The sequence below is a fragment of the Corvus moneduloides genome, chromosome 2 (assembly GCF_009650955.1).
Source record: "Corvus moneduloides isolate bCorMon1 chromosome 2, bCorMon1.pri, whole genome shotgun sequence".
Lineage (NCBI taxonomy): Eukaryota > Metazoa > Chordata > Aves > Passeriformes > Corvidae > Corvus > Corvus moneduloides.
Window position 1 is genome coordinate 12,727,081 of NC_045477.1, and position 27,424 is coordinate 12,754,504.

Sequence of the window (27,424 nt, forward strand, 5' to 3'; positions counted from 1 at the left end):
CAAGGGCCAACAGGAAACTGGCTTAAATAATTTGTTCTGGGGCGGATCTTCAGAGAATGTGGCTGTCACTCTGCAGAAGCTACAAGGCGCCCCTGGAAAAATGGTAGCTGCACCCATTTGTGAATGTTCTGTTCAACAGTATCTGCTCTATAAATACTGTATTCAAGTGCATTTCAGTACACTGCTTGCAAAATACCACATTTGGAGCAAGACTCAGCTGCTTCAGCATAATAAAGCAGCTAGAAAGATGGTATAAAAGTATTGTGAAATTTTTTTCTTGACCAGGTCTATCCATTGTTAAACATCAGCACCCTCAAAGGTAATGAAACTCTCTTGTCACTATTTTTTCCATAGTACAAAAACGGCACACAGCAGTCCACACAATATATTTTTTTTAATCGAAAAGGTCTTCCTTCACACTGAGCTCATGCCCTGAGGTGCTCCCTCCATCAGGGCTGGAGTGGGGACAGTCCAGGGCTTTTGTGCTTCCTCAAAACAGACAGAAGCAGCTGCCATTGTCACAGTTATTGTCCATAGCCCATGGCTATTACAGATAACTGACACCAAGAAAAAGGTGAATCCAGTCAATGCCTTTATATAATGCATGTGCATGATAAGGAGATTTCTCAGGAAAAGAGGAGTGTTTGAGGTAGAGGACATCACTGACCATTACTGTGAATATGGAGCTCATATTTGCCAACCTTTGCTCAGAAAAACCCTGCTCTCACTTCGAAGGTGTGTTTTTTACCACATGTGCAGTCCAGAGCCCATATAAAGAAAATAGATCCACAGGAACTGGAGATTATCTCTTACTGAGAAAAAAAGGAATGAAATAGTGCGTGCAGCTAACAGCACAAGGAAGGTGGCATTTGAAAACAGCCAGGTGTGTGATAACCTGCAGTAAGATCTGAGTTTGAAGAGAGAGAGGGAATTTATTTCTGTGTGATAAACTGTAAATATCTTAATCCATTAAAGGTTTGAGACTCTTTGAGAGGGAGCACCAAATAGGTCTGTGATACATCACAGCAGTAAATGGAAACACTGAGACCCTTATGGAATTTTATGAGAAGTACTTACTCTTTTTCCAGGAAGGCAAAGACAATTTCCCCAGAACATCCCAGGCCACACAAATTTGGAGAAGTCTAATGACTTCCAAAAATGAATGTGTCTCCTCAGTGAACAATGTCACCACTTCTAATCAGATCAAGCTGTGCTGACTGTCAGTGGGATGGCAAACCAGCACTTTGTGATACCACATGCCTGGGGCAATTTTTCCTGATGCTACCTTAGGACACTGAGCTGTTAAAGGAAAGTGGTGGTTAAATGCTGTTAACGCCATTTCTCTTAAATCGACTAACTTTGCTGGTTGTCCACAGCTTGCTATACAAGTCAGATGCAGCTGTGAATTACCGTGCTAAATCTTCCTAAAATCAAGATTTTTCCTCCTTCATTGTTTCATCCATTTGAAGTGGATTTCCTTCCTTGCTCTCTTTTCTATATTTTGAGAAACAATTTCTACTTCTATTCTTACTGTAGGTATTCCCCCTATTAATTAAAATTGAGATTAATGACAAAGTCAGAGAGTGTGGCCTGGATCTCGTGGCTTTGTACTTTATCCTGATGCTGCTTTTCTAGCTACCACTGGATGGAAACCTACTTTTGTGTCAGATGTCTTCTGAATTTTGAATGGCACAAATAATTCTAAGAGAAAGGCAGAATGCCACACTTAAAATTAATCCTGGGATTAGAGAATGGGGTTCATCCTATTCCATACCCTACTATAGTCCTACACTTGCAGAGCAGAAATTCTGCATTCTCAATTAAGCCTGATGGTTGGATCCTAAAAGAAAATCACAGGTTTCAGAGACCATAGACAGCTCTGTGGATTTTTGATGGAGAGAATAGAAGACAAACGAAAGCAACTGATGAAATGTGACCTTTTTTAACATGTCCTATTTTATTGTGTTTGGTAGTTACCGAAAAGGAGGTCCACAGCTAACCAGAGAAAAGTCTGGAGCTGTAAGGATATAGGAAAATACAGGTCAGCTCACAAGTCTAATTCTGAGGTAAATGCTCACCTTAAGCAGTAGTTCTGTAGGGCTGTGGAAAAAAGAAAAGTGGGATATTTTACTTCAGAATTTCCAGGAAAGCAGTGGAAGTTGGAATAGTGATGCTGTATAGGCTGTGTCAGCCCCCAGCAGTGTCTGTATTGAAAGAGATGAATTAACAGAAATTATTGGTATAACTGCATTAGACAGAACAGACCACTGAGTAAGCAACAATTAGGGAAAAGGCAGCAAGGAACAACTGTTGGAGTAGGGAATAGCTAACCAAACATGACAGAAATGCAAGAAGTAAAGAATAGGTATCAGAGGAGAAACAGCTCAAACATATGATAAATTGCTGCTTAGATAAGGACTTGGTACCTGGCAGCACCTTGTGAAGATCAAGCTATGAAGGAGCTGAATGCTGCATGACAGAAAGAAGGCAATCAGCTGATGTAGCAGCTGCCTCATAATCTCATTGGAGAAGTGAACTGTGAAATAGTTACAACTACAGAGTGTAAAATAGTTATCTTACCTTATCTCTCTACTTTGGGGTGTTCTTTTCTTTTTCTATGTTTGATAAAATAAAGTCAACTAGTTGACATTAGCAAGCAGATAAAATCAGTTCAGTGAACCCAAAAAGTGTAATTAAATTTTCCTGAAGTTTCAAGTTGACACCTGAGCTGCCATTAACTATGACTTAACACAGCATCCTTGTCCCTTTTCCTGGGTAGCTGTCCTGACAGGATCAGCGTACTTACAAATGAGTGAGTGATTGGGATGGGAGTTAAAAATGTGATATATTTTAGGGAAAGTTTAAACTGCAGCAAATATTTCCCAGCATTCTAGGAACAGGAACTATGTAAGAACTAGAACAAAAGAAAGCAGTTGCACCCAGTCTTTCTAATCACATGGAGTACAAAGTCTTTAGGATTTTAAATACTTCTATTCTGGGCAATAATTTTTTCAGCCTACTCCTGGTCACCTTTCTTTCCTTTAAATATTTCAGGGGATGATGAGGAGAGGAATGGATGAACTCTTTTAGTGAGAACAGCTGGTGCTTAGTTGTCATCCTTCCAAAGGCTCCAGTAGCCTCTCAGTTATAGGACCAGGTGTTTGTTCTCAGCATGACAGAAGAGGGGATGCCAAGCATCCACAAAGGATAGGGATAGCAGCTGTGAGCAACTATCATCTTTGGGGGAAAAATAGCTATTAGCAGAGCATAAGGTATCTTGGAAAAAGGCAGAAAACAAGATCAAAATGTCCTGATAACAGTCATCCTATGGAGAACATGGGCTAGGCACCCAAAAATGAAGGCAGACTGAAAGTAAACTTTTCCCACTGCACTGTTCATTGATTTTACAGTCATTTACAATGCTTTTTTGAAAAAGGGGGTGAATCTAGACCCTTCTAGAAAATTCTTCTTTGTTGCACAGAAATGAAGGCAGAAATATATCTAAAAGTTTTCTTCTTACTTGGTTAATGCTTTCCTAAGTAGCCCAGTCCAAGTTTCAGGAGACAGCATGAGTATTACTGATATTTTGATCTATAACTCCAAACCTAAGAAACACTTCCCTCCTCTGCAATGCAGTTTTCCATTTTTCTGTGATCTTTGGCCTTCCACATGGAGAAACAATTGACATTTCATCCTTTACTATGTTGTTCTTGTTCTGCTTGAATTAGGATGGGTTTAAATCACTTGCTGTGAAAGTGTAATGCTGTTTAATCAGGAGTGAACACTGCTTAGCTCTGCATTTGTGATTTTTATAAAGAAAGACTGCAGTCTGAAGACATATTTGTGCCTGAAATGTGAAATTTTAAGTTCATCCACGAGCATATCATAACAATTCCATCTTTACTGTTCCTATCATTCTAGTGATCTCTTCTGTTTGTGCCTCTGTTGCCATCATGGGTGTCATTTCATGGGTCATTGTCACACACACAGACATGATGGAGATATTCCCACAACTGCATTACTGATTGATGGTGGAAGAGAAACATAAATTAAAGCTCACACTTTAAAATATGGAAGATCTACTGCTCTGACTGCTCTTAAAATTGCTGGAGACCTGGAGGTCCCTCACGGCAGTGAATGTCGTGCAGTTATATAGGCAAAGACAAACAAAAAAAGCGAAACACACACCCAGAGCATTCAAACATTTAATTGCCATTAGTTCATCTGAATGATTATGAACTTACTATAATATCTATTTTATTGAAATACCTTTAGACTTCCTTTTTTAGCCAGCAGAAATAATTTTGAAGTTGTATAGCCTTTACTCTCACTCACAAAGTCTTGTCCTTTTTTTTATTGTGTGAAAACTTGTTAATAACCAAACCCAGTCTCAGAAGAAGAGAAAGAAACTCCATTACTGCACTGCTTTGGAACCACAGTGAGAAGCTTCTGTCCATGCTTTGGTCTCCTGAATTTCTAGGAACACCCAGAAATGCCCATTACACAGACTGAATATAAGCAGCACAATGTCTGTTCATCTGTTTGGCCAAGTAGGATAACACTCTCAGGAGGAAACCACTGAGCCATCAAAATTGTTTTTACATTTAGTTTAATTGCTTGACTAGTCTCAAATCCTCATCAAATGAAAATAACTGAGTGTGGACATCTAAAGCAATGGCATTTCAGCCATGACCTTGCATGCCCAGCAACAGCCACTGCTCTATAATACAGGGTGAAAAAGAGTCCAGAGTCTCATCTGAAGCATTTAAACCTAGAAAATAACTGCCAACAATGACTGTTAGCAGTTCAAAGTAATTTATGGCCATAGGAAAAGATTTAAAGGTCAAGCCATAAAAATAGGTCATTCTATTGTTTGTATTATCCGTACAGATAAGATAGGCAGTACTGGCACTGGTTTCCAAACACACCACAGTTTGTCAGGCTCTCCGTTATCTACCTCTTGGACTTAGTTTACTTCAAATCCTTTTATGCTTTTCTATTCATTGAAGGAACACAAGATAAAAGGGAAATCTCCTTTCACCAGAAAAAAAAAAAAAAAAAGCGTAATATTTTCTACTCTTGTTCTTTGTTACTTTAAATCTCAACAGTGCTGTAAGGAGAAAAGTCATCTGGAAATGCTTTGAAAAATATTGTCACTGTAGCCTTAAAACAAGATAGAAAGAAATCAGTTACCAAACCACGGGATTATCATGAAATCTGGAAACACTCCTTGATGGTATATTCATTATGAGAAATGGTATCAAACAAGCCCTGGAAGCCTTACATTTAGATGGGAACCAGGAAAATAAATCAGCTGCTAATTTCTTCTTCCTTTTCTAATTTGAGGAAGGGAATGGATTTTTCTCTCAGGAGTACTCCATACACAATTGGAGGCACTAACACTGACACAAAGTAGGCATAGAACTCAGGTCTGAACATAAGATATCACTTCTTCCAGGGTTTTTGGCTTTTGTTGTTGTAATTCTATTTGTTTTGGTTTTAGGAGAAAGTGGAAATTTGCCCTGTTTTCTGAGCAAACCCAACTTTATTCAGTTAAGACTGGAACAACATTTTAATGAAAAATCAATGTAAGTGTCAATAATCCAGTCAAAGGAAAATTCCTATTTTATACCATTTTACTGAGCATGCAATTATCCAAGGACTGTGCCTATTACAATGGTCAAAGCATGGGGAAGAGAACTGGAGGGTAGAAAAGAATTGAACAACAAAGGAAAAAGTTGCTATTCTTCAATTACAAGAGAATAATGTACTGAAAACTCATGAACTTTAGAGTCACAGATAATTTTGCAGAGCTCAGCCTGTAATTTAAAAATACCTTGGTAATTTCAGTCTAAAACTATGTCAGGACTAATGTCTGCCCAAAGTATCTCATGAAGACACTGTGCAATGCAAAAGATGTACTGAAGTTTTTCGGGTTCTTCTAAAAACTTGGAAGTCTGATTTATTCCCACTATGGAAACAAAAATGAAAACACAGGACTTACAAATAAACAAATATTTTAAATTAAGACAGATATTCCCACAGTACTACAAGCTAAATTAATAAATAAACACAAATTCTCCCTCTACAAATACCTTCGTTTCATCTCTCTGTCTATAAAGACAGGCTCTATTTATTTCCATGGATACTCAACACTACTTGGAAGTCATCATTTAATTACCACTACAAATCTTCAGCAAAATAAACACTGAGGTGGTAGTGACAAACAATTCATAATCCACCTTGTTTTCACCTAAATTGAAAACTGCATTCTTCTGAATTTAAACCTCGTCTCTCTTGGGATTCACTTCTGTTTGAGCTCTTAAGATATTTGCTCTTCTAATAGCTACATGATTGCAGTGTCTAGCTAGACATGTCTTCTCTCTATTAATCTATATTTAAACATTCAAAAGTAATGGCAGGGGCCTGACAAGTTAAGGAGATTAAGATTTAAGGCTAATAATCAGACAGAGCTTTTATTCCAAGCTTTTTGCTGATTAAGGGAAATGTCTGGGAAAAGTACATTACCTTTTGTTTGGCATATGGAAAACAGTGAGAGTGGGTGTTACGATCCCATTTAAACCCAGAAAAGCAAAGCAAGCTAAGTCTCTGGGCATAAACCGGAAAGAATTTAGAAGGTTCAAAACATTCCCAGAAATGAGATTAAAACCAAACGGGGTTAGATGTTGATGCCAAAAAATGGATGTATTTTATTTAATAGTAGAGAGGCAAAGAGAAGGAAAGAGAAAAGAAAGAAAGAAATGGAAAAAAGAAGTGTGTGTGGGGGGGTGGGGGAACAGGGAGAGGTGACAGGGGTTAGGTGGAAGCAAATCACCCATCCAAGGGTCCCAACGACATCTCGTTGCTCCCCTCCATCTGGTCTGCTGGTGGTGAGGGTCCCCCGTCGCTGCCCTGGCCACGCCGCCACATGCAACGCCACGCTGCCACACGCCACTACACAACAGACTACAGAATCTTGTACAGAATACATGCTTTGGACCAGGTGGGAATGCCCATGTATCTCCCCTTGCAGGGGCCAGCTTGACACACTGTCCCTTGCAACACTGAGGATCTGTTGCATCATCTCTGGTGCAGGGTCTGGGGAGCCCTTTGAGGGGGGCCCCTGTGATGAGCCATGTCACCCCCTTCTGCTGTGGATAAGCTTCCCTCCCCTGGTGAGGACCCCTCAGCTGGGCTCCTCTGCACAGTTGGAGGATGGGCAGTCACTGCAGAGGCTTTTCCAAGATACCCAAAGCCTCTCCTCCCTCCACCTCTTGGTTCAAGGGTCTCTTCGAGCCTGGCAGCTGATATCCCTGGGGCTGTGATCTCCACCTTGGAGGTGTTAAGCCTGTACTCAGTGAATGTCCCCAGCCCTGAGTTATTACTTTATCTTATCTTCATCAGTGAGCGGTGTAAGGCCTCACTCAGGGCCCCATTCAGGGTGTGGTAGTCTTCTCTGCAGCTTTCGTAATACAGTTTTAAAAGTCCTTTAAGAAAATGTTTAAGTCATAAACTATAATATTTCAGTCTCTGACAGTGGGACAGAACAGCTTTTATTGCATTTGAGAGAAGTAATTTTTTGAGTAATTTGAGAGAAGTAATTTTTTTCTTTTTATATTTTAAAATTTTGCTAGAGCATAGTCTGATTTATATATAACAGAACAAAAGATAATATATAAGTTTTTCTCACTAGAAACTCTTTTATCCAAAGCTGTTCTAGCCTGTAAGGTAAAAAGATGCCATGTCTTTGTATCCATTTCCCTGTGAGTACTTTGGCTCATGCATTTTAAGAATTCCTGTGATGCTCTGCATGGTGTAAAATAGATGTGTGTGAACAAAAGCTGAGGGGAAGTTTAAATAAGCTCATTCAAGTCCCTTCTGCACTTTCAAAATATCTCATGAAGCTTGGAAGACAGGAAAGATCCCTCCCCATCACCTAACAATTTCTCCAACAGCAGAAGCCTCTTTCTCCTATTAACTTCACTCTCCCTGTTCTGGAGCAGCTCTCCCCTACAACTTCATGGAGTAGCTGTTCTGCAGTGGGTAAGATCAGCTAGAGCAGGTTTCCTAGAAACACAGAATGGCCTGGGCTGGGAGGGACCTTAAAAATTCTCTCATTTCAACCTGCTGCCATGGGCAGGGACCAGGTTGCTCAGAGCCCCATCCAGTCTGGCCTGAAACACTTTCAGGGATGTGGCATCCACAACTTCCCAAGGAAACCTGTTCCAGTGCTTCATCATCTTCACAGGGAAGAATTTCTTCCTAATATCTGATCCAAACCTACTCTCTTTAATTTTGAAGCCATTCCACCTTGTCCTGTCACTCCAGGCCTTTGTAAATAGTCTCTTCTCCACCTTTCCTGTGGGCTACCTTCAGGTACTGGAAGGCCACAATTAAGTCACCCCAGAGACTTCTCTTTTCAAAGTTGAGCAATCCCAAATCTCTCAGCCTTTCTTCCTCTGATTGCTTTCAACAAAAATATGACAGGCAAAGATTTTTTTTCTGAAATAAGAATAATCTGTTCTGTAAGAAGTTGCCTATAAAAATACATGGCTACAGAAATCTTAAAAAAGTAAACATTTCTTACATAATCTGCTCTAGTGGACACCAAGGTTTTCTTATGGTTTCACCCTCTGAGAAGTTGAGCTGGTACACTGTCATGGTCTAAAGCCTGAAAGTCTTTAATCCGCTCGGTTGTTGCAGGGTGAGGTCCTTTACACAGTGTGCAGTGTGTGCCAAGAGCACCCCCTGATTTCTTCTTGCAGGCAGATCTCTGTGAATATGCTTAGTGCTGGACATTTTGTACATATCTTGTGTGGCTCCAACAAAAAAAAGGAAAGAAAAGTTGAATTTTTTTGGTTCCATTTGTGGATAACCCAGTTTTCCCTTTCACTTCCCTAACTTCCTTTACCAAGCAGAGGCTTGTTGGGGCCCTCCCTCCCTGCCATGTAGCCCTGGGAGAGGGGCCCTGAGGGGACAGGCACGGGGTTTCCCTGCCCCTGGTCAGCCTCGTTCCCCGTTGGTTGTTTTGCGTTTCCCTGCGCGGGCAAGGACCCTCGGGTCCCGTGATTGTAAGAGTTCCTCGGCAGAGCTCCGGCCACGCGGCTGGAGAAATAACCATCTCTGAAACATCTACCAAGAATCTGTCCATATATATTTCTTTTCCACGGGACTCCCGGTTTGATATGTCGTGTTACAGTATCCCCGCTGTAACAGAGCAACATCTCCTGTCACATTGCCCCCAGTCGCTCCAGCTGCTCCTGCCAACAGCCCCCTGCAGGAAGGAGCACAGACCCCAGTGCGCATTGGCTTTGGCTGCCCATGGGCAGAGAAGCCCCCCGGGGCACAGGTCTCTGGGGCAGGAGACGGGCGCCAGTGCTGCCAGAGCTCGAGGGGTGGCAGGTCTGCTTCGGCAGGGACTCTGCCACACCTGCCGATTGCAGCGTTCCCCGGGGCCCAGGGGTCAGAGCAGCATTCGTGCCCTGGCCCACACGTTCCCTGTCTGCGTCACACCCCCGGGCTTAGGATGGCCACCGGCCGGGACGCGTCCCAAGGAGGCCGTGCCAGCTTCTGTGGAAGGCCCCGTGCCCTTCCCGCCGCGGCTGCGTCGGCAGCCGTGGGGGCTCCTGCTGCTGCCCCGAGCCCGCAGAGCAGGGGAGTGTTTGCTTATGGTTGGAGCCGTTGCTTAAGTTCCTGTCGGGCTGTCTTAGACACTCGGGGCAAGGGATTCCTTCCAAGCTGGGCCACTTGGGGCGGGCTGGGGGCGGCCCAGGGCAGGTGGCATTGTGTGCAAGGGCCCTTTGTGACACGGTGCAGCACGGTCACCGTGGGTGTCCCAGGGCCCTTTGTGACACGTGCTGCTGACATAGGTGCTGGCGGCGACGCGGCCACGCCACAGTGCTCGGAGCACGCGACGGGACAGGACGGGACAGAGCGGTGCCGCACAGCCCACTCGTTCCTTGCCGACCCAGAGCTTTTCCGAGGCATTACTCCTGCAGTGCCCTCGAGGCCAGACTGCAGGACTTGGTGACTCGGAGCTTTTCCGAGGCGTCTCCCTTTCCTGCGGCCGCTGCCCTCGAGGACAGACCGTGGGATTTGGTGACCTGAATCATTTACGAGGAGTCTCCTGTCATTGTGGCGGAGCCCTCTGAGACCAGAGTGCAGGACTTGCTCTCCTGTAGCCTCCCTGAGGCTTCTCTGTCGCAGGTGCCTTCAAGGCACAACTGCACGACCTGCTGACCCGCAACCTTCCCAGGCATCTCTCCTGCAAGTAGCCATACATCTACTCAGTGTCATGGAGCAGAGGCCCCTGACCGTGCCCAAGCAGGCCTTGGGGCAGGAAGAAGGCCCTGGAGCTGCCCCAGCACAGCAGCCTGCAGAGCTGGAGCAGTTCCAGCAGCCGCAGGAGGGTGAGTGGCAGAGCTGGGCCCCAGGGCTGGTGCCTGCAGCCAGCTAGGCCCCATCCCATCCCATCCCATCCCATCCCATCCCATCCCATCCCATCCCATCCCATCCCATCCCATGCCATCCCATCCCCTGGGAACATGCCCATGGACAGGAGGGAAGAGGGGCCGGGGCAGACCCCCCCGCAGCGGCCGTGCCCCATGCCCCGGCCCAGGCCCGGGCTGTGTTCTCCGGCCTCTCCCGCAGCCCCTCAGCTCTGGCCGCGCTCGCTCTTTGCCAGATGCAGCCGTGGACCGGACACAAGAGCAGGGCCCCGCCCGTGGCCGCTTCCGCAGAACAGCGCAGGTACCTGCAGCCATCCCCACCCGGGCTGGGCCTGCTGTCGCTGCTCAGCCGAGCACCGCGCTGGCAGCACCCCATGGAACATCCCTCCCTTCTTTGCCCTTCTCCTGCAGATGATTTGCAAATTCATCAGGAGAATTCGGGCGGAAGAGAGCAGCGTCACGGGCACTGGGGTCAGAGCATACCCTCACATCTTCAAAACCAAGACCAGTGCTGCCCTGCTGGATATGCTTGTGGAGGAGGGCGTTTCCAGCCCAAAGCAAGTAAGCAGCCTGTGGCCAGGGCTGGAGCCCCCCAGGAATCGCTTGGCCACCCAAGCCACGCCCGCTGGTCACTTTAAGCCTTTGAGGCCATCACAGTGTGCTGGGAAGGGAAGCGCTTCTCTGCAGAAGCTGGGGACATTAGTCCCTCTGGCAGCTTTCCAACTCTCCCCGTGCCTTCTCCAGGTGCCCGCCGTGGTGAGGTACATCCACCAGTGGCTCCTGTCCAATGAGTATCCTGAGTACAGACTGTCCAGGACCCTTCTGGATCTGACTGAGGCCTACCCCACTGATGTGGTGATGACTATCCTGCGTGTGGCCCCATCATGTGACAGGTATGGGGCCCACCTGCCCAGAGGGCCCAGGGCTCACCAGCCCATCGCCCTGTGGAGCCCGTCCCAGGTGTCTGACAAACGCAGAGTTCCAGGGCCCTCTGGCTCCTCCGTTTCCCAGCCCTGGCATGTCAGCCCCCAAGCCTGCTGCCATGCTCCCTCCCTGCCCCTCAGGGGCCCGTCCCCACAGCGGTGGGCTGCCTGGGTGCTGCCTGTGAGGGGCACTGGGCAGAGGCAGGGCTGGCAGCCAGCTCAGGTCCCCGCTGCTGCCCAGGCCACGGTGCTGTGGCCGAGATCCCCCCTGAGACGGAGCTCTGACCCCACAGAGCTGCCACGGCCATGTGGAAGACGCTCGTGTGCTCAGTCAGGACTTCAAAGACAGTCATGCCGCTACTCCTCGATGTGCTGGAGAGCTGGCCAGAGCACAGCACGCGCACCTCCGACGGGGACGACACAGACGTCTTTGCCCTGGCTGTGAGTTTCTGGAACCGGCCCTTGCTCGCCCCCGGGTCGCCGCTCCAGCAGTTCTCCATCCTCCTTCCCCCACTGCATCTGCCTGCCTCAGGCGCTGGGCTGAAACTGGGGCTAGGGGCAGGTTCAGGGGCACCAGGCCCGGTGCTCCCCCCGCGTCTCCCCTGGCCTCTCCCTCCCACGCTCGGGCCCTGCCACATGGACACCTCGGCAGTGAGCGCTGTCTCGGCGTGGTCTGTCCTCTGCAGGCAACTCTGGTGATGTGGAAGATCCTCCAGGTGCCCTGTGTGCCACACGTAGTGACAGTCTATTTGCCCCGCCTCTTTGTGCATCTGCTCTTCCAAGTGTTCTTCAGCACAGTGGAGATGCCAGAGAAGGTCGAGAACTTGTGGAGAGCATGCCAGGAGCAACATGGCCTTGCCACTGACCCCAACAGGTGCTCCATGCCAGTCCTCCTGTCCCACCCATGTCCCCAGGGCAGGAGCCAGTGCCCCCAGCGTGACCTGGGCTTTGCTCTGCACACAGGTTTGCAGTGCAGACCCTGAAGGACCTGCTCTGCCGACTCTACTATGAGGACGTGGTGGTGGCCGTGGAACACAAGCGTGGCTGGGACACGCTGCTGAGTGCTGACACCCACCACCACGCAGTGGGTCTGCTGGCCAGGTGAGGCCCCCTCCTCCCCAGCTGCCCTCGGCATCTGTGCCCTGTGTCCCGGGTGCCCCACACAGTCCCCGTGGTCATGGGTCAGAGGGCCTTGTCACCGAGGGATGGCCGGCCGGCCAAGGACACTGGAAAAGGCTGGGAGAGGAGGGTCCCCAAGAGCAGCCGCCTCCCAAAAGACCCAGGTCCCCTTGCAGTGTGGCGGGGAAAGACCAGACCTGTGTGAGTCTGTCCTGGCAGAGGTTTGCCCCCCCGGCTCACGGTCTTGCTTCCTTTCTCCTCCTGCCAGGGAGATGTCCCGGGCCTCCAAACTCGTGCGTTTCCGGATCGTTTGCCACCTGTTCAGGCTGCTCAGCGGGGAGGAGCCACGCCGGGATCTGCCTGCCCTGGCGTTCCTTGTGGAGGTGAGCCCCATGGCCAGCGCAGCCTCGCGGAGCTGCCTGCCAGCTCTCTGCCCTCTCGTAGCCGCAGCTGCCCGGGACGGTGCCCGCGCCCTGTGCTGCTGCCTGGGCCCAGCGCTGCACGCTCGCGGGCTCGTGCCGGCCGGCTCCCCCGTCACTCCCCTGTGCCTTTCAGGTCCTCTCAGATCCCCCTTTCCAGCGTTGGCTGGACTGGAGTAGATGCGGTGACAGCGTCCTGGAGATCATGTCCAAGAACCTGCGGAGCGAGTGCAGGGAGAGGCGTCGCCTGGCGCTCAGAGGCCTTGTGGTGCTCAGCAAGCATCCCTCGATGGTGAGAAGGGGGCAGCGGCTGAAGCTGCGCTGGCAGCGTGGGGCTGGGGAACGCAGTCGCTTGGGCTTGGCTGGGCTTCGGGCACTGAGGCAGCTGCTCCCAGCTCTCCTGCCTCCCGGTTCAGCTGCCCGAGTGCTTCGGGACAGGCCTTTGGCCTCTGGGCCCTGCAGCAGCAGGGTGCGGTTGCACAGCCTTGTGTTCCGCACAGACCAAAGGAATGTGGAGCCTGACCGAAAGCCTCGTGGAGCTCCTGCAGGAAGACGACAGCGACGTGGTTGGGATGACCGTCGCCGTCCTCAGCTACTTGTTCCTGTACAGTGGTGCCCCGATACCCAGCCCCATCGCCCTGCAGCTGGCTGAGGCCCTCCTGCCACTCTTTGACAACGTAAGGCTCCGTGCCCCCAGCCACGGCCACTGGCTGCTGCCCGGACACTTTGTGCCCTGTGCATTTTCAGGCCCGTGCCCAGGTGGGCCTGGAGCGGCCGATGCGGAGGTCTGTCTTTCTTCCTTTCATACAGGATGATAGCCAGGTGCGGCTGCGCTCCATGTTCGTCTTCCAAGAGATGATGGCTTTATTAACGGCAAAGGGAAAAAAGGCCCTGAAGTCACACGTGCGCCAGAGCCTGCTCCCACTCTCCTTCCACTGCCATGACGAGGACTGGCACGTGGCCAATGTGAGGACTCCTGGGCTGCCGGGGTTCCCCTGGGAGGGGGCTCGGCCGCCTCCTGCCCTGGCGCCGCATGGGCTGCAGCATCCTCCTGGCCTCAGCACAAGGACACGGGTCCTGTGCCCTGGGCTGTGGTGCCATCTCCCGCTCTCTGCTGCTCTCCAGGCCTCCCGGGAAACGCTGCGTTGTGCGGCCAGCTTCCTGAAAAGGAGAGATCTCGAACGCATGCTGGACGTGGATCAGACATGGAGGTTCGGCGAGGGCCTGGTAAGGACGGCCTGGAAGCCCAAGTCGCAGCCTGGAGAAGCCCCCTGACTGCGGTGCTCCGTGTGTGGGGCTGGCAGCTGTGCCCCCCGCCCAGTGCTGCAGCCAGGGGCTCCAGCCTGCGCCCCACACGCTGCTCCCATCCCTGGGCCGCGCGGGCTCTTCTCCAGGCTCCTGTGGCCCCGAGCCGGGTGCCCACGGAGCCCTGGCCCCGCTGGGCTGTGGGGCGGGGGGGCTCCGCGGCTCCCCGGGCAGCGCCCGGCCCTCGGCCCCCTCCAGAGCCCGGCGCCAGCAGCGCTGGCCGGGCCTCAGCGCTGTGCGGGCAGGGGAGGCCAGGGCGGGCCGCAGGCAGCGCCCGGCCAAGGGGCTGAGCCCACGCCAACCCTTCCCTCCTGGCGCTCTCTCCAGCTGGCAGAGGACAGGAGCCGAGCGGCCGAGCACTCGCGGCGGGCCCTGCCGTACCTGCGGAGCCCACAGGAGTCCCTGCGACAGGCGGCCATCAGGTTCATTGGTGAGCCACGAGCCCGGGGCCCCTCCCCTCCCCGCCCCGCCGCAGCGCGGCCCCAGCCCCGGCTGCTGCCCCGGCAGCGGGATCCGGGCCAGGGGCCGTGGAGCCCCGCCTGCCCTCGGGGCTGCCACCGCCCTCTCGCAGCCGTGCCCTCGGGCGTCGGGATGCGGCGAGGGCCCGGGCTGAGCCCTGCCGGGGCGAGGAGAGCGTGCGGCCGCAGGGCTGGCAGCGCCGCTGAGAGGGAGCTGTGCCGCTGGGGCCGTGACAGGCTCTGTGTTCCCAGGCATCGCCGGGCGGCACCTGAGGGGCCAGCAGGAAGAGCTCCAGCTCGTCTGCGAGGGTGAGTGAGTGCAGCCGGCTGTCAGCAGGGGCTGGCGGGGGGAGCTGCAATCCCTGCCCCGGCTGCGGAGGGCTCTGCTCCCTGCGCGGACGAGCGGCGGCGTGGGCAGAGCACAGAGAGGTTTCAGGGGCGCGTGCGGGATTTGTGGCCAGCACCTTCGGATGTCCAGGGGCCTTCGATCCCGTTGGTCCCTGCTCCCTCTTGGCCATGGCCAGAGCAGGCTGGGATGGCCCTGGCAGGGGGGGTCTCCTCGGGTCCCCGCAGATGCGGAGTCTGACCGTGCCTCTGTTCCTCTCTCTTGCAGCCCTTGAAGACGCGTCCCGTGACATCAGCCCTGCCGTTTCCAGCCTGGCGCGTCAAACAGCCTACGTCCTGCGGGCCCTGGAGAGAGCTCCGCGCTCCATCTTCCAGGTGCTGCGAGATGGACTCCGCAGGGCATGCAGGACACGGCCTCGTCTGTCGGGCCGTGGCTAGCTGCAGTGCTGCAGCTCTGCAGCGACCTGATCTGGGAGGCTCTCTCTGCTGGGGCCACCTGAGCCAGCGGGCGTTTTTCTTTCAGATGGTTCTTTTCTTCTTTTGGTTTTTTCCCTTATATGTAAATATAGTATGTGCTTGTCTGAGATTAAAAATAGTTCATGCCTCAACCATCGATATAAAGTTTTTTCTCATTATGAAGAAGCTACAACCAAAGATGCCTCCCTGAATGGTGGGACTTTGAACTGAAAGTCAAACTGCTGATTAGATAAATTGAGTTTGGGGTGGGGGGAGAGCGCAGCTCACAGAAGCCAGGTTTACACAGACCACCCCAACCAATCGAGGCGGGGGGAGGGGGAGGGAGGAGGTTTCAGGTTCATGGAGTAACCTCTGGTCAGAGGCACTGAACAGCCATCCTCCATTACATAAACCGGCCCGGCTGTGGAACTCCCAACCCCACAGGCCACAGCCACGGCACTTTCACGTGAGAGGCTTTGCAGCACAGGACTGCGCGTGATGCAACAGATCCAGAGTCGGCAGTGAGAGACTGCCCCCCTCCCCCAGGGGGACATGCCTGGACATTGCTACCTGGCTCGAGGGTATATAAACCCATCCGATTCTGTGCTTTCTGGGGGGACCTTCACCACCAAGAACACCAGCTGGAGAGGATCAGCGGAACATGGTGGGGATCCACGGAGTGGTGATATTTTCCTTATTCTGTCCCTGTCACTCTTTCTGTCCCCCGCCAACTATTTTCTACTTCTTTCTTTCTCTAATATTTACCATCAAATAAAACCCATACCATTGGCACTGGCATATGGTCTCGTTTGCACCTTAATTTGGGCAGAGGCATTTCTAAGAACCTTAAAAAGGAATTGTAACAGTGTTCTAATACACAGACTCCCCGGAGCTTTCTTCTGGTGCCCAGTGTCCGCAGGGCAGAGGGGAAGAGGGGAAAAAGGGTGCTTGTGCTCAGCAAGTTGCCTGGGCGTGCAGTGTGGAAGGGGAAATGGCCAGAAGCCTCCTGGCCTTTGGTGGTTCTGCTGAAGCCTTAACGCTGCCGACAGAGCGGCTGGGCAGGGGCCGGAGCTGCGGGGACGGCTGCGAGACGGGTGCCTGGAGATGGCCGCAACTCCTGTCCCAGGCAGGAACCGCCGTCTGTGTCCTCCTGCCCGTGCGTTGCTGGCTGGACTGCTGAGGGCTCCGAGGTGCCTCTCGATCCGGCCCCTCTGGAGCTCCGTTGGGGCTGCGGCGCTGCCGGGCCGGGCTGGGGGAGAGCCTGAGGGGCCGGGGTGGTGGGAAGGCCTGAGGAACCGGGTGTCAAAGGCCATAAGCAGCCCCCAGGCAGCCGCCTCGTTCCTGCCACCCGGCTGTTCCGGCACTTCCCCGATGCGTCTGTCTCCCAGGCCTGCGGCAGAACAGAAGCCCTCGAGGCCGGGCCTCAGCAGGAGGTGGGGAACACCCCAAGGTGCCCAGGCTGGGCCGGCTGGGGACAAGGAGGGCAGGGGGGCCATGCCGGGGCACGGCCACTGGCCGCTGCCAATAAGGGGCAGCGGGCAGAGGCAGGGCTGGCGGCCAGCCCGGGCCCCCGCGGCTGCCCAGGCCACGGTGCTGTGACCGAGGCCCCCCTGACACAGAGCTCGGGGCCCGCACAGCTGCTGCCTCCACGGGGAGGCCGGCGATGTCTCCTCGAGCAGGGCTGCCGAGTCGCTGCTGCCAAAGCGGCTCTGGACGCCGCAGAAACAGCACCAGAGCGTGCACAGGAACAGCAGCAGCCCGAACGCCTGCTCAACAAAGCATCCGCACCAGCCGGGATGCCAAACGGGGGGATACTGTGGGCACAACTGCACGTGGCTGGGCAAAAGGCTCCAGCAGAATTGGCCACAATGGCTTTCTCTTGCCTTGCCAGCCTCACAGCGACGCTCGGCAGCTTCGGCTGCAGCCCGTGCCCTTGACTGACTTCAGTGGCCGTGCTTGAGGGTGTTGTAAACGAGGCTGAGACTTTTTGGAAAGAAAAGCCAACTCCTTTATTTATTAACAACTGAGAGCGGGAACCCAGGATAAGCCCAGGCTCCGTGAGACAAGCCAGAGTAAACCAACACACAAAAAAGGACAGTGCAACCCACTGGGTGCTCCCTCGGACCCCAAGTTCCGCAGGAGGACCCCCGGATAAAGACCCAGGTCCGTTCTTATACCCTCTGTCACTTCACAACTGGTATATTTGGGATCCTTCTTCTGATTGGCTCACTTCCAGGGCTTCTATTGGTCTTTATCAACATGCACTTTTGTCCACTCATTTCCCGAGGGCGTTGAATGATTGGATAATCCTTTATCCAGTAGCGGTCCAAGATGTTGACATCACCTGCATGAGGTGATTTTCTAGTCCATCACGTCATCACGTCCCCAATTGCGTCTCCACCTGGTGCTCACACTCTGATATTACACCTGGGCAGTCTTGCAATATCCTCAGTTAACATGCTCGTTTGTTCAACTATCAACTCCCCTCTTTTATATCTCATCCAAACAGTAACAATCAACACCCTGAAACTGATTCATTTATTCCAAGGGCAGACTCGCCTTCCGCAGACAGGCGTCCCAAGGCAGCCGCATTGGTGCCATCGTGAGAGAGAGACTCTGATGGGACACAAGCCCTGTGCTGCAGCTGCTGTCCCTCTCCTCCATGCAGGCCCCTTAAAGACACATGCATGAGCTTCCAAAGCAAGCTTGGACTTGCTTGGAGCAATGGAAGAAGCAGCCGGCACTGAAGAAAAGCAGGGAGCGGTGGCAGACGTCCAGGGGGGGCGGGAAGCGCTTTGGTGTCTGCTGAGGAGACGGCCCAGTTCCCAAGCTCAGGCTTTGCTGCTAGAGGATCCTGCTTTGCTCTTGCTGGAGCTGGAGGCCATTCCCTACCAATGCATGTCCACTTGATCCATTGTTCCTGGATCAAGTCTGCTGGACCTGTGGCAACAAGTGTGTCCTGTGTCCCTGTGACAGCGGAAAAGGGCAGGACATGTCTGCTTCCAGCACCTGTCTTGGCTGCTCCTTCAGGGTGCTGGCACCATCATCAGAGACACCCAACGGCGTCTCCTCCCCGAGCTATCCCTATCCTCTGCGCTTCCCCAGGTGTCTCCCTTGACGTTCCCTGGGGAACCTCCCTGCTTGTGGCCATCCATTGCCGTGCTCAACAAGGACGCAGTTGTGTTTGGACGTGAGCTGCCACAGCCAGACATGCAGCAAGTGGAGCGTAGACTATCAGAGGCTGGGCCGATTCCTTTTTTTCCAGAATGCAAGAAAGACAGAAAGGCACAAGGAAACGTCACAGTGTCTCTCTAGAATCTCTTTGTCCTGTGAAACTCAGCAGCTGAAGCTGTTCTGGTGCTCCTGCTAATCTCCTCCATGAAAACATTCATTCCAGGAAGGAGCAATGTCGGGGTCTCCTCCCCCCGCCATGTAGCCCTGGGAGAGGGGCCCTGAGGGGACAGGCACGGGGTTTCCCTGCCCCTGGTCAGCCTCGTTCCCCGTCGGTTGTTTTGCGTTTCCCTGCGCGGGCAAGGACCCTCGGGTCCCGTGATTGTAAGAGTTCCTCGGCAGAGCTCCGGCCACGCGGCTGGAGAAATAACCATCTCTGAAACATCTACCAAGAATCTGTCCATTTATATTTCTTTTCCACGGGCCTCATTGGCTGATACACATGTTGCAGTATCCCCACTGTAACAGGGGCTTTCCTTCATGTTCCACATTTCAGATGCTCAGGCTACTTACAGTCTTTTACAAAGCTGAGTTTCAATTTAAAAAGTTTAATTTTGATGGCTGAAAGGACTTAGTCTGCTTGATGTTCAAGTTGCTGTCTATTCAAAAAGAGGGGTAAATCACTGTAGTGATCAATACTGCTTTCCTTGTGCAGGCTGAGGCCCAGGGGAATGAACTAAGAGGTATTTGAGCCATAAATCTCAAGTTCTCTAACAAGCTGGTAATTTTTGGGGTAGGAGACAGGCAAAGGCTTCCCTCTAGTCATAAGGGAATTAAGGTGTTACTGTTTTTCGTGTTGTACAAGGTATTGCTAAGAAATTATTTGGAAGTTTCTTTATGCTCCCTTTAAGGCTTATGCTATGTGTGTGGGGAAGAAAGAAAAATGTCTTCCCTTTTGTCAGCAGAGTTCTTGATGGACTGGGAGGAAGCAAAACCAACTAGAAACAGAAAAGCATAATCTTGATATTTAGCCAGGAAAAAAAGGCATCTAATGGGGCAGCACAGCTCATTCCTTATTTTTATTGGCCTTGGAGTTGCTTAGATTTTTTCCTTTATTTATTTTCATAGAAATAACTCCACACACCTTTCAGAGTACTAGCTGCTGATGTACTTCCATCCCCTTCAGCCTTGAGATAAAATACCCGAGAACAAAACTAACATTCATAGGAGCAAGACAAAGGCTGCACAGCTCCTCAAATCTGCAGCATTTGACTCAGACTGTGAAGCTAAAAGTGGAGGAATTTACCAGCCCTAGAGGACAAACAGTCATATTTCTTGGGAGGACATATAACTTACTCGCCTGTGGCATTTCTCTAGACTTTGTTCCTGACTAAGGGTTTTCCTGCTGAAAGCATAGTCCATTTTCATTTCTTTTCCCCACGAGATCTTATGACTGCTTTACTACTTTCATTTACAGCAGTAGTGCTGTCATTGTAGTGCTGCACCTCAGTATATTTGATCACAGGAGGGATTTATACGCAAGCTTTTATAACACATCGCTCAAGGCTCTTCTCTTTCAAGATTGTTTCCTCAGTTCTTGAGCTTTTATGAAGTGCTGATACCATTTAAGTAAAATGACTGGAAATATCTGAATGAGACTTTTCACTGATCCAAACTATGCTAGGCAACATCCTCTCCCATGGAGGCCTACAAGGAAGCCAGAGAGAGACTTTTCATCAGAAACTGTAGTGATAGAACAAGGAGGAAGGGTACAAATTCACAGAAGGTAGGGTTAGATCAGATGACAGGAAGGAATTCTTTTCCTGTGAGAGTGGTGGGGCACTGGAACAGGTTTCCCAGAGAAATTGTGGAAGCCCCATCCCTGGAAGTGTTCAAGGCCTGGTTGGATGAGGCTGTCAACAAACTGGTCTAGTGGAAGGTGTTGCTGCTCATGGTAGGGGGTTGGAAGTTGATGATCTTTAAGATGCCTTCCAACCCAAACCGTTCTATGATCTCACAGCATCCCTACACCACATGATCCTCACCGGGAATATAATAGAATCATAGACTGGAGATGAGTTGAGGCACATGGACTCAGAATGAAAAAAACCTACATCAGCAGGACAGAAATGAGTCTATTCAGCTGACAGATGCTGTTATGTTTTCCTTAAATTTCAAACAGAAAAATGCAAGCACGCTCTGTGCAGATCATTTATAATAAATCCATTGGTTCCAGGCATGCTCCCCACGTTCAGGACTGTGTGCCTGCACATTGCAGACACAACCAAAAAACCTCAGAGGGATGTCAAAATGAACTGCACAGCAACTATCATAAAGCTGGAAATCCTGTATCACCACACAAAGTCCTTCCATGTGCATTTTTCTGTCAGAAAGTAATTTGGGTGATACAGACAACTTGGAAGTCTGTGACACCTATAAATTATAAACAGGTTTGCAATTTATATTGCCTTGCACTGAATTAAAATCTAAGCATCCTAAAATGGCATAAGAGATATCAGTGTATAAATTTTGTGTAAACATTTTACCTAAGTGCATGAGCAACTACTTAAGGCACACAACAGACAGGCATAGTCACATGTCAGAGACATCTAAACTAAAAATAAATAAAAAAAAAGTTGTCAGAAAGAAGACAAGTTAAGCATAAAGGACTATTGAAAGGCAGAACTTACTCCAAATGCACCAGAAGAATGACTAGCAATGTTAAAAAAAAAGATAAGCAGGAAAGGGAGGAAAGGAGACATCACCTTTTTGGAAGGGGGATAACAAAATAAATACATGAGGCAGAGTAAGGAAAATTAGAGAAAAAAGGAGAGAAACTCACTTTTCTTTCAACTTCTCTTAATGAAATTTTTAAAAAAGAGCAAATTAATGAAAAAAAAACCCAAATTTCATCTCATTAAAAAAAAGTACTTAATGTAAAGAACTTAAGATGCACCAAAGTATGTCTGCAGATTCAACTTGAGCTAACTTGTCGGCTCAGGGATGGTGAGACATTTTGAAATTTCATTTTCTTTTGATTAATTATACTTTTCAAGAATTCCCCAGCATTTTAATTGGGCTTTGTACGCATCCTCTGTCATAATGGGTAATAGCATCAACCTCTACTATTCAAAATTTATTTAACTTTATAAATTAGAAAGAGCTGTACATTGAAGTAGGGAATGTAGACATTTTCTAAGTAGTTGACAATAGCCAGAAGGAAATGCAAGATATCCCATTCAGAGATGTTACCATCATTACTGTTTATTACATTCATCAGTGAGCAGGCTGCTTCAGTCACTGTTGAATCCCATGGGTGCAATTCTATTTCATGACAGACTATATTTAAACACTTTTGCTTAGTGGTATGGTCTTCCTTTCACATAAATTCAGTGTTTGCTACACCAAACTAGACACAGGATCTGCCTGTGGGGAAACTGTAAAATTGGTCTCTAAATACATTGAACAGAAAATCAAGGAAATATAAACCCAGAGCACGCCAAAATATTTTGTCTCTTGAAGGTAACAACGATTTATGCAAATCAGTTTACTCTTTGTGTTGCAGGCATTAAGCAAAGCCAGGGCTCACTAATGAGTTATCAGGAGAATGGGAGAACAAGCTAAATGGGGAATCCTTTTAGAGATGTCAGTGGTAAATTGGGTCTATCAAGACTGCAATAAGAATACACAGAGTAGTCAGTATTAGGTTAATCCCCTTTGTTGACTTGAAAGGTTGGAATTTAGCTGGACAAAAATAAGGAAAGCTTTTGAGTCTCAATCAGTTTTGTATGTCCAGGCATCTATCACATATTTAAAGTACGGGATGCCTTTTCTTTTTGCCACTGCAAAAAGAGGAACCAAAAGGAAGCATTATATGGGTGCCTGTATCATCAGGGTATTTTCATAGGGAACATAAGGAAGAGATTGGCAGGGGAAGTTCCATCCTTCAACCTTTCTTCCATTTATACTGAATTAAGTTAGGAAAAGTACATTTTTCTTAATACTTGGAAATATTTTCCTCATCCTATCCCTCAAACTGAAGACTTAAAAGTAGGTTGAATTCTAAAGTTTGTTGTGCCAGCTGATTGCAGCATTGGTGGAAAGCAAAATCATTATTTATCTTCTGTCCAAAAAAAGAGTCAAGGACCAATTTTCCTATATTGACCTTCCGATTAAATCCATGATATGCATATGACAAAGCCCCAAAGACCCAAGAGAAGATTTAGAAACATTCATTAGATGGTAATTTTATTTTTGGCTTAGATGTTTGGTCAGTGGTGGTGTCTTTATTTTATTTGAGCTTATTTTGCATCTCTTACAGCATGAGCATAACCAAACAATCCTGTGGTAGGGATTCAAGTCAGCAGAAGCCAAATCTCTGCTTTGAAATTTTCTAATATAGTTTTTGCTCACTCCTGAGACCTTTTATTACGTGGCACAGCTGAGTCAGACCTGGAAACCATCCTTTAGTTGAGCAGGGAATGTCTCAATCTGTTATGCCAAAGCCAGATGGCCACTTTTTTTGCAAGTGCTTTCTAGCTTGAAAAGGGAAAAGTCAGGATTCTGTGCCAAAGACTCAGCCCTTCAAATCCATGGGTTAGGGTCAGAGTTGCACAAATGCACCAAGAGGGGCATGGGGAACAGACTATGATTCCCAGAGCTCATTTGTTGCCTATAATTTAGGATACTCAGAGAGGATAATGGTTGGGGGATCATTAGGGTTAAAAAAAAGATAATAACTAACAAGTAACAGATGACTGCTGGGAAATGCATAAAGGCATGTTTGTGTATTGTGTGGGCAATAATCTTGTTTACAATCACACCACCACAGATTTATTATGTGTCAATGCAATGTTTTGTAAAACCACATTTTAAAATATTATCTTGCATTCAGTGTTTGCCACCACATCAATTGCTAAAATTATGTGCTTGCTTCAAGGTATTTTTTTTCTTAAAACATCTGTGCCTGTGTGATATCAGCAGCGACTTTGCTGCTAGTTCCAATCACCCTTGCATAAACTCATGTAAAATATTTTCTCCACCCCCACAGAACGACGTGTGAATTTTGCTGAAGCATTTAGTTTTCAGGAGTGAACAGAAAATATATTTGGCAAGCCACAGGAAAGACTCAAATCCCTGTAGAGCTTTTTGGGAATTTATCTTAAGCAGTGTCCAAAATGGATTTCAGAAAAGCTGTTTAGTATGTCCAGTCCCTCATTTAATCTACATATGTTTGCACAATTATTGCTCTAATAAAAAAACATAATGATAAAATGAAATACTGTTGCTGGTGACTACTGACAGCTGGAGGTCAGAGAGTAAAAAGCTTTTAGAAGTTCTATTAAGAAGTAAAAAAAGATGAATGCATAAATACTGTCAGGAAATAACTTATCACTGAGCTGCTACAGCATTCTGACATCTTTGCAATGCAATTTCAGTTCAGGTCACTTCCTATTCTACATGCCTTTTTTACTGTTTATTTTTCTAAAGTATAATCATTTATCAGATGTGATTTCAAGTGTAACTTTTGAGACACAGTGGAGAAAACATTATACTGAACTACTTTATCTGCAGCACCACATCCTACACTCTGTGACAGAACCATGGATGAAGCTACTGTATATTTGCCATCCAGGAACATTATCAGCTCTTATGCTTTTGGCATAACCCAGGAGACTGAGGCAATGGGAACTTTCAATTAAAACCAGTGTTTTCTAGCATGAACTCAGCTGAGAAGGATTAAAGATTTAGAAACCAGAGGTTACAGTAAGAAATAAACATTGCCCTTGTCATTCCGATTTAACTGATTAAAGGTAGTAAGCTTTTTTTCCTTTTTTTTTTTTTTTATGGACTCAGTATTTTTTTCATGTGTTAAACCACATCACAGGCTACATCACACCAGGTTCTGTACTCTGTGCAAGCAGAGAAGCCTCATTAGAGGATATCACTTACAGAATTGTTCTTTGGAAAAAAACCCATCTTTTGGATAACTCAAAAAAGATCAAACAGCAGACAAGGCAGTTGTCCAGATGAACCAATAAAACCTTTTCTTTAGCTGCAATAAAGGTGCTGGAAAGTCACTATGTCTTCAAGCATTCCTTGATTTTCCTCATTTACTTCTCAAGTCCCGATCACAATCCAAAGAGAAATTTTAACGAGACTGAAGCCGAATCCTCATTAATTAACACCTACAGGAGAGAATTGAATCTTTCAACAATAAACAATTGAATCTTTCAACAATAAACTGCACTTTCTCAAGCCTTATCCAGACCAGTTTTTCTTTAATGATGCTTCAGCTCTCAGAGAACTGAAGCCCTTTTCACTAATGGACCCAAACTTGGTTTGATTTTCATCACCACTGCAACACAAGGCTGTGTGGTACAGAGGAGGAAAGTTTAAGACAATGGACCTGGGTCAAAGACTCATGTTCAGGGGAGAAGGAAACAGTTTTGAGTGTCAGATTTCTGGTGTCATGCACAGCTATCATGATTTCCCAGTCAAGGTTTACACATAGAAGTAGCTTTATCCTTTGTAGGATATTCAGTTACTATACAGCCCTCTGAGATCAACACTTTACAACTGTGACATTGGGTATTCAGAAATTTTGCCTCCCAGTGTATGTCCTCAAGTATAGGTGAAACTAAAAGCATTTACAGTAGTCAGTCTGTCAGATGCGGTATGCTCAGATTTCATCTTTTTCTTATACCTAGAAGAAGATCTGCCACTAGAGTTGATTCCATGGATCATTTGAAACTAACCATCCTTTAAATTATGTCTTGTAGTTGTGACACTTGCCTAAAATACCTGCACAGGTCCATTCAAATTTGTACCCATTCTCATTCAATCAAAAATTCAGAAAAATTCAAGGAATGAAACCCTCTGAAGTATGAAAGTCATCAAAAGGGGAAATAAATGGAAAATTTTTCAGGATTTGAATTTTTCAGAAATCAGAAATCAGGGTCCTTAGTCCTTCTCTTATTTCAGATTACACAGATGTACCTCACATTAAATATAATTAATAACAGGTGGAACAGAATTTAACTTCAGTTAAATTCATTCCTCAGGTATGATAAACTTATTATATATACTGAAAATATCCAAACAAATGTAAACAAGTACTTAAAAAAATGTTTTGAATAAGACCAGTCTAGTTTACAGGATAATTTAAGTTCAGAACAAGAAGGTATGACCATGGCATCACCATTTTGTGCTTTTAAAAAACATAGTAGCCCTTATCAGCTACTGTATCAAGGTCCAATTCCAACAATGTTTTATTCTAGTCTATAAAAAAATTATCCAAGTTTTTAATTTCTTGCATCACTGATGTTTAAATTCATTCCTATAGGAAGACTTTGCCCTTGACAGTGCAGTGCCAAGTTTGTCCTACATATAATTATTATTATCAATTTAGCTATCTCAAAACTCACAACAACACAAATGCAATTTCCTTCTCCAGTAAAAATATTGTCATGGCCCTTCCCATCTTCTCTCTACTTTTAATCTCTACTAGAAAAGTTTAAGAAGGAGATTTCCATCCTCATGTGCCTCTGATACACTGAAGAAAGGAGGCATCTAAATTGGCAAAGGTCCACCCAAAAATTTTACCCTCAGCCAAGGTGGTCTGGTGCACGTGGCACCAGAGCAACAGCTTGCTGGCCTGACTTGTACTCAAGGGTTTATCAGTGAATTACTTGGGGAATTAAGACATCACCTCATTTTGCTACTTCACTTAGTTGCCAGCTCTCACACACTGTTGCCATGGATCTGATCTAAAGATCTCATGACTCAAATTCCAGTTTTGTTATTATACAGATTCTTATTGGGGGGTAAAAAGAGTTCCAAAGTCTGCTTTCTAAAATAATCAAGACCAGATAATAAAAGATCTTCAAATTAATTTAAATTTTTCATAATTTGTTCATGATCCTTTTATTTTGCTAGTGTATTTTAAGGATTCAAATTTCAAAATACTGAAATTTTAAGCTCTTCAAGCCCTGCCACTTATCTTGCTCTATTTGACTAGCACTTTTCACAGTGGCATTCTAACTTTAGTCAAGGCTTCGAGACATTTTGCTTAGTACTTGAAAAATGTGCTGCCTAAAATCAGGGCAAAAATACAAAAATAATATATAAATGGTCTTTTCAATCTAACACAACCTCAAATTAGGTTTATCTGTAGCTGAATGAAAAATAGATGTATTATAAGAAATAAAAAACATATTTTGTTGCCATTGATCTACTTTAAAGTAAACAGGTATTTTTTCAGTAGACTTACAATGTTTATACAGGCATGGAAATGTTCGTAAGCAGGCACTCAGTTCACCAATCAAGTCATCTATATTTCCCTTTTTTTAAAATAATATATGCTCTCTAAAATCATCAATTAATACTAAAAATGAAAAATAACCACCATTATGCCATGGATGTGACTGGATCCTATTCAAAGCTACTTAGCAATAATTAGGGCACCAAGACAGCTGTTAGCATTGAAAATGGATAGTTGCAGTTATTATTAGTTAAATAAAATCTGATGGATGGAAATAAACTCTTGGTCTCAAATGTATTTGGGAAAAGGAACCTCATGCTAACATAGAAGCTAATACTACAGTAAGTGTGACTCAAGTAGGGCTTTTCCCCTGTGATTCTTCATAGTTCAGGTGTTTCCATTGTTACAGCAAAATAGATTGGAAGTAACACTTCAGATTGATAACAAAACCACAGCAAAACTCTGATAATTGAAAAAAACCCAAGCCTTTTGTTTACGAGAGCTCTCTTGCACTCAC

The 27,424-nt window shown here is 47.5% G+C and overlaps 1 protein-coding gene across 1 annotated transcript; it reads left to right on the forward strand.

Moving 5' to 3' along the window:
- The first annotated feature begins 9,977 nt into the window (after positions 1-9,977).
- LOC116436630 (maestro heat-like repeat-containing protein family member 7) lies at positions 9,978-17,072 on the forward strand. The gene is given in 16 exon segments (XM_032093869.1): positions 9,978-10,409; positions 10,685-10,749; positions 10,860-11,009; positions 11,193-11,341; positions 11,665-11,812; positions 12,058-12,245; positions 12,335-12,472; positions 12,759-12,873; positions 13,046-13,201; positions 13,410-13,586; positions 13,720-13,875; positions 14,035-14,136; positions 14,542-14,644; positions 14,925-14,981; positions 15,286-15,457; positions 16,505-17,072. Coding segments are annotated over 16 exon segments (2,559 nt in total). The 5' UTR covers positions 9,978-10,294.
- Positions 17,073-27,424: the final 10,352 nt, after the last annotated feature.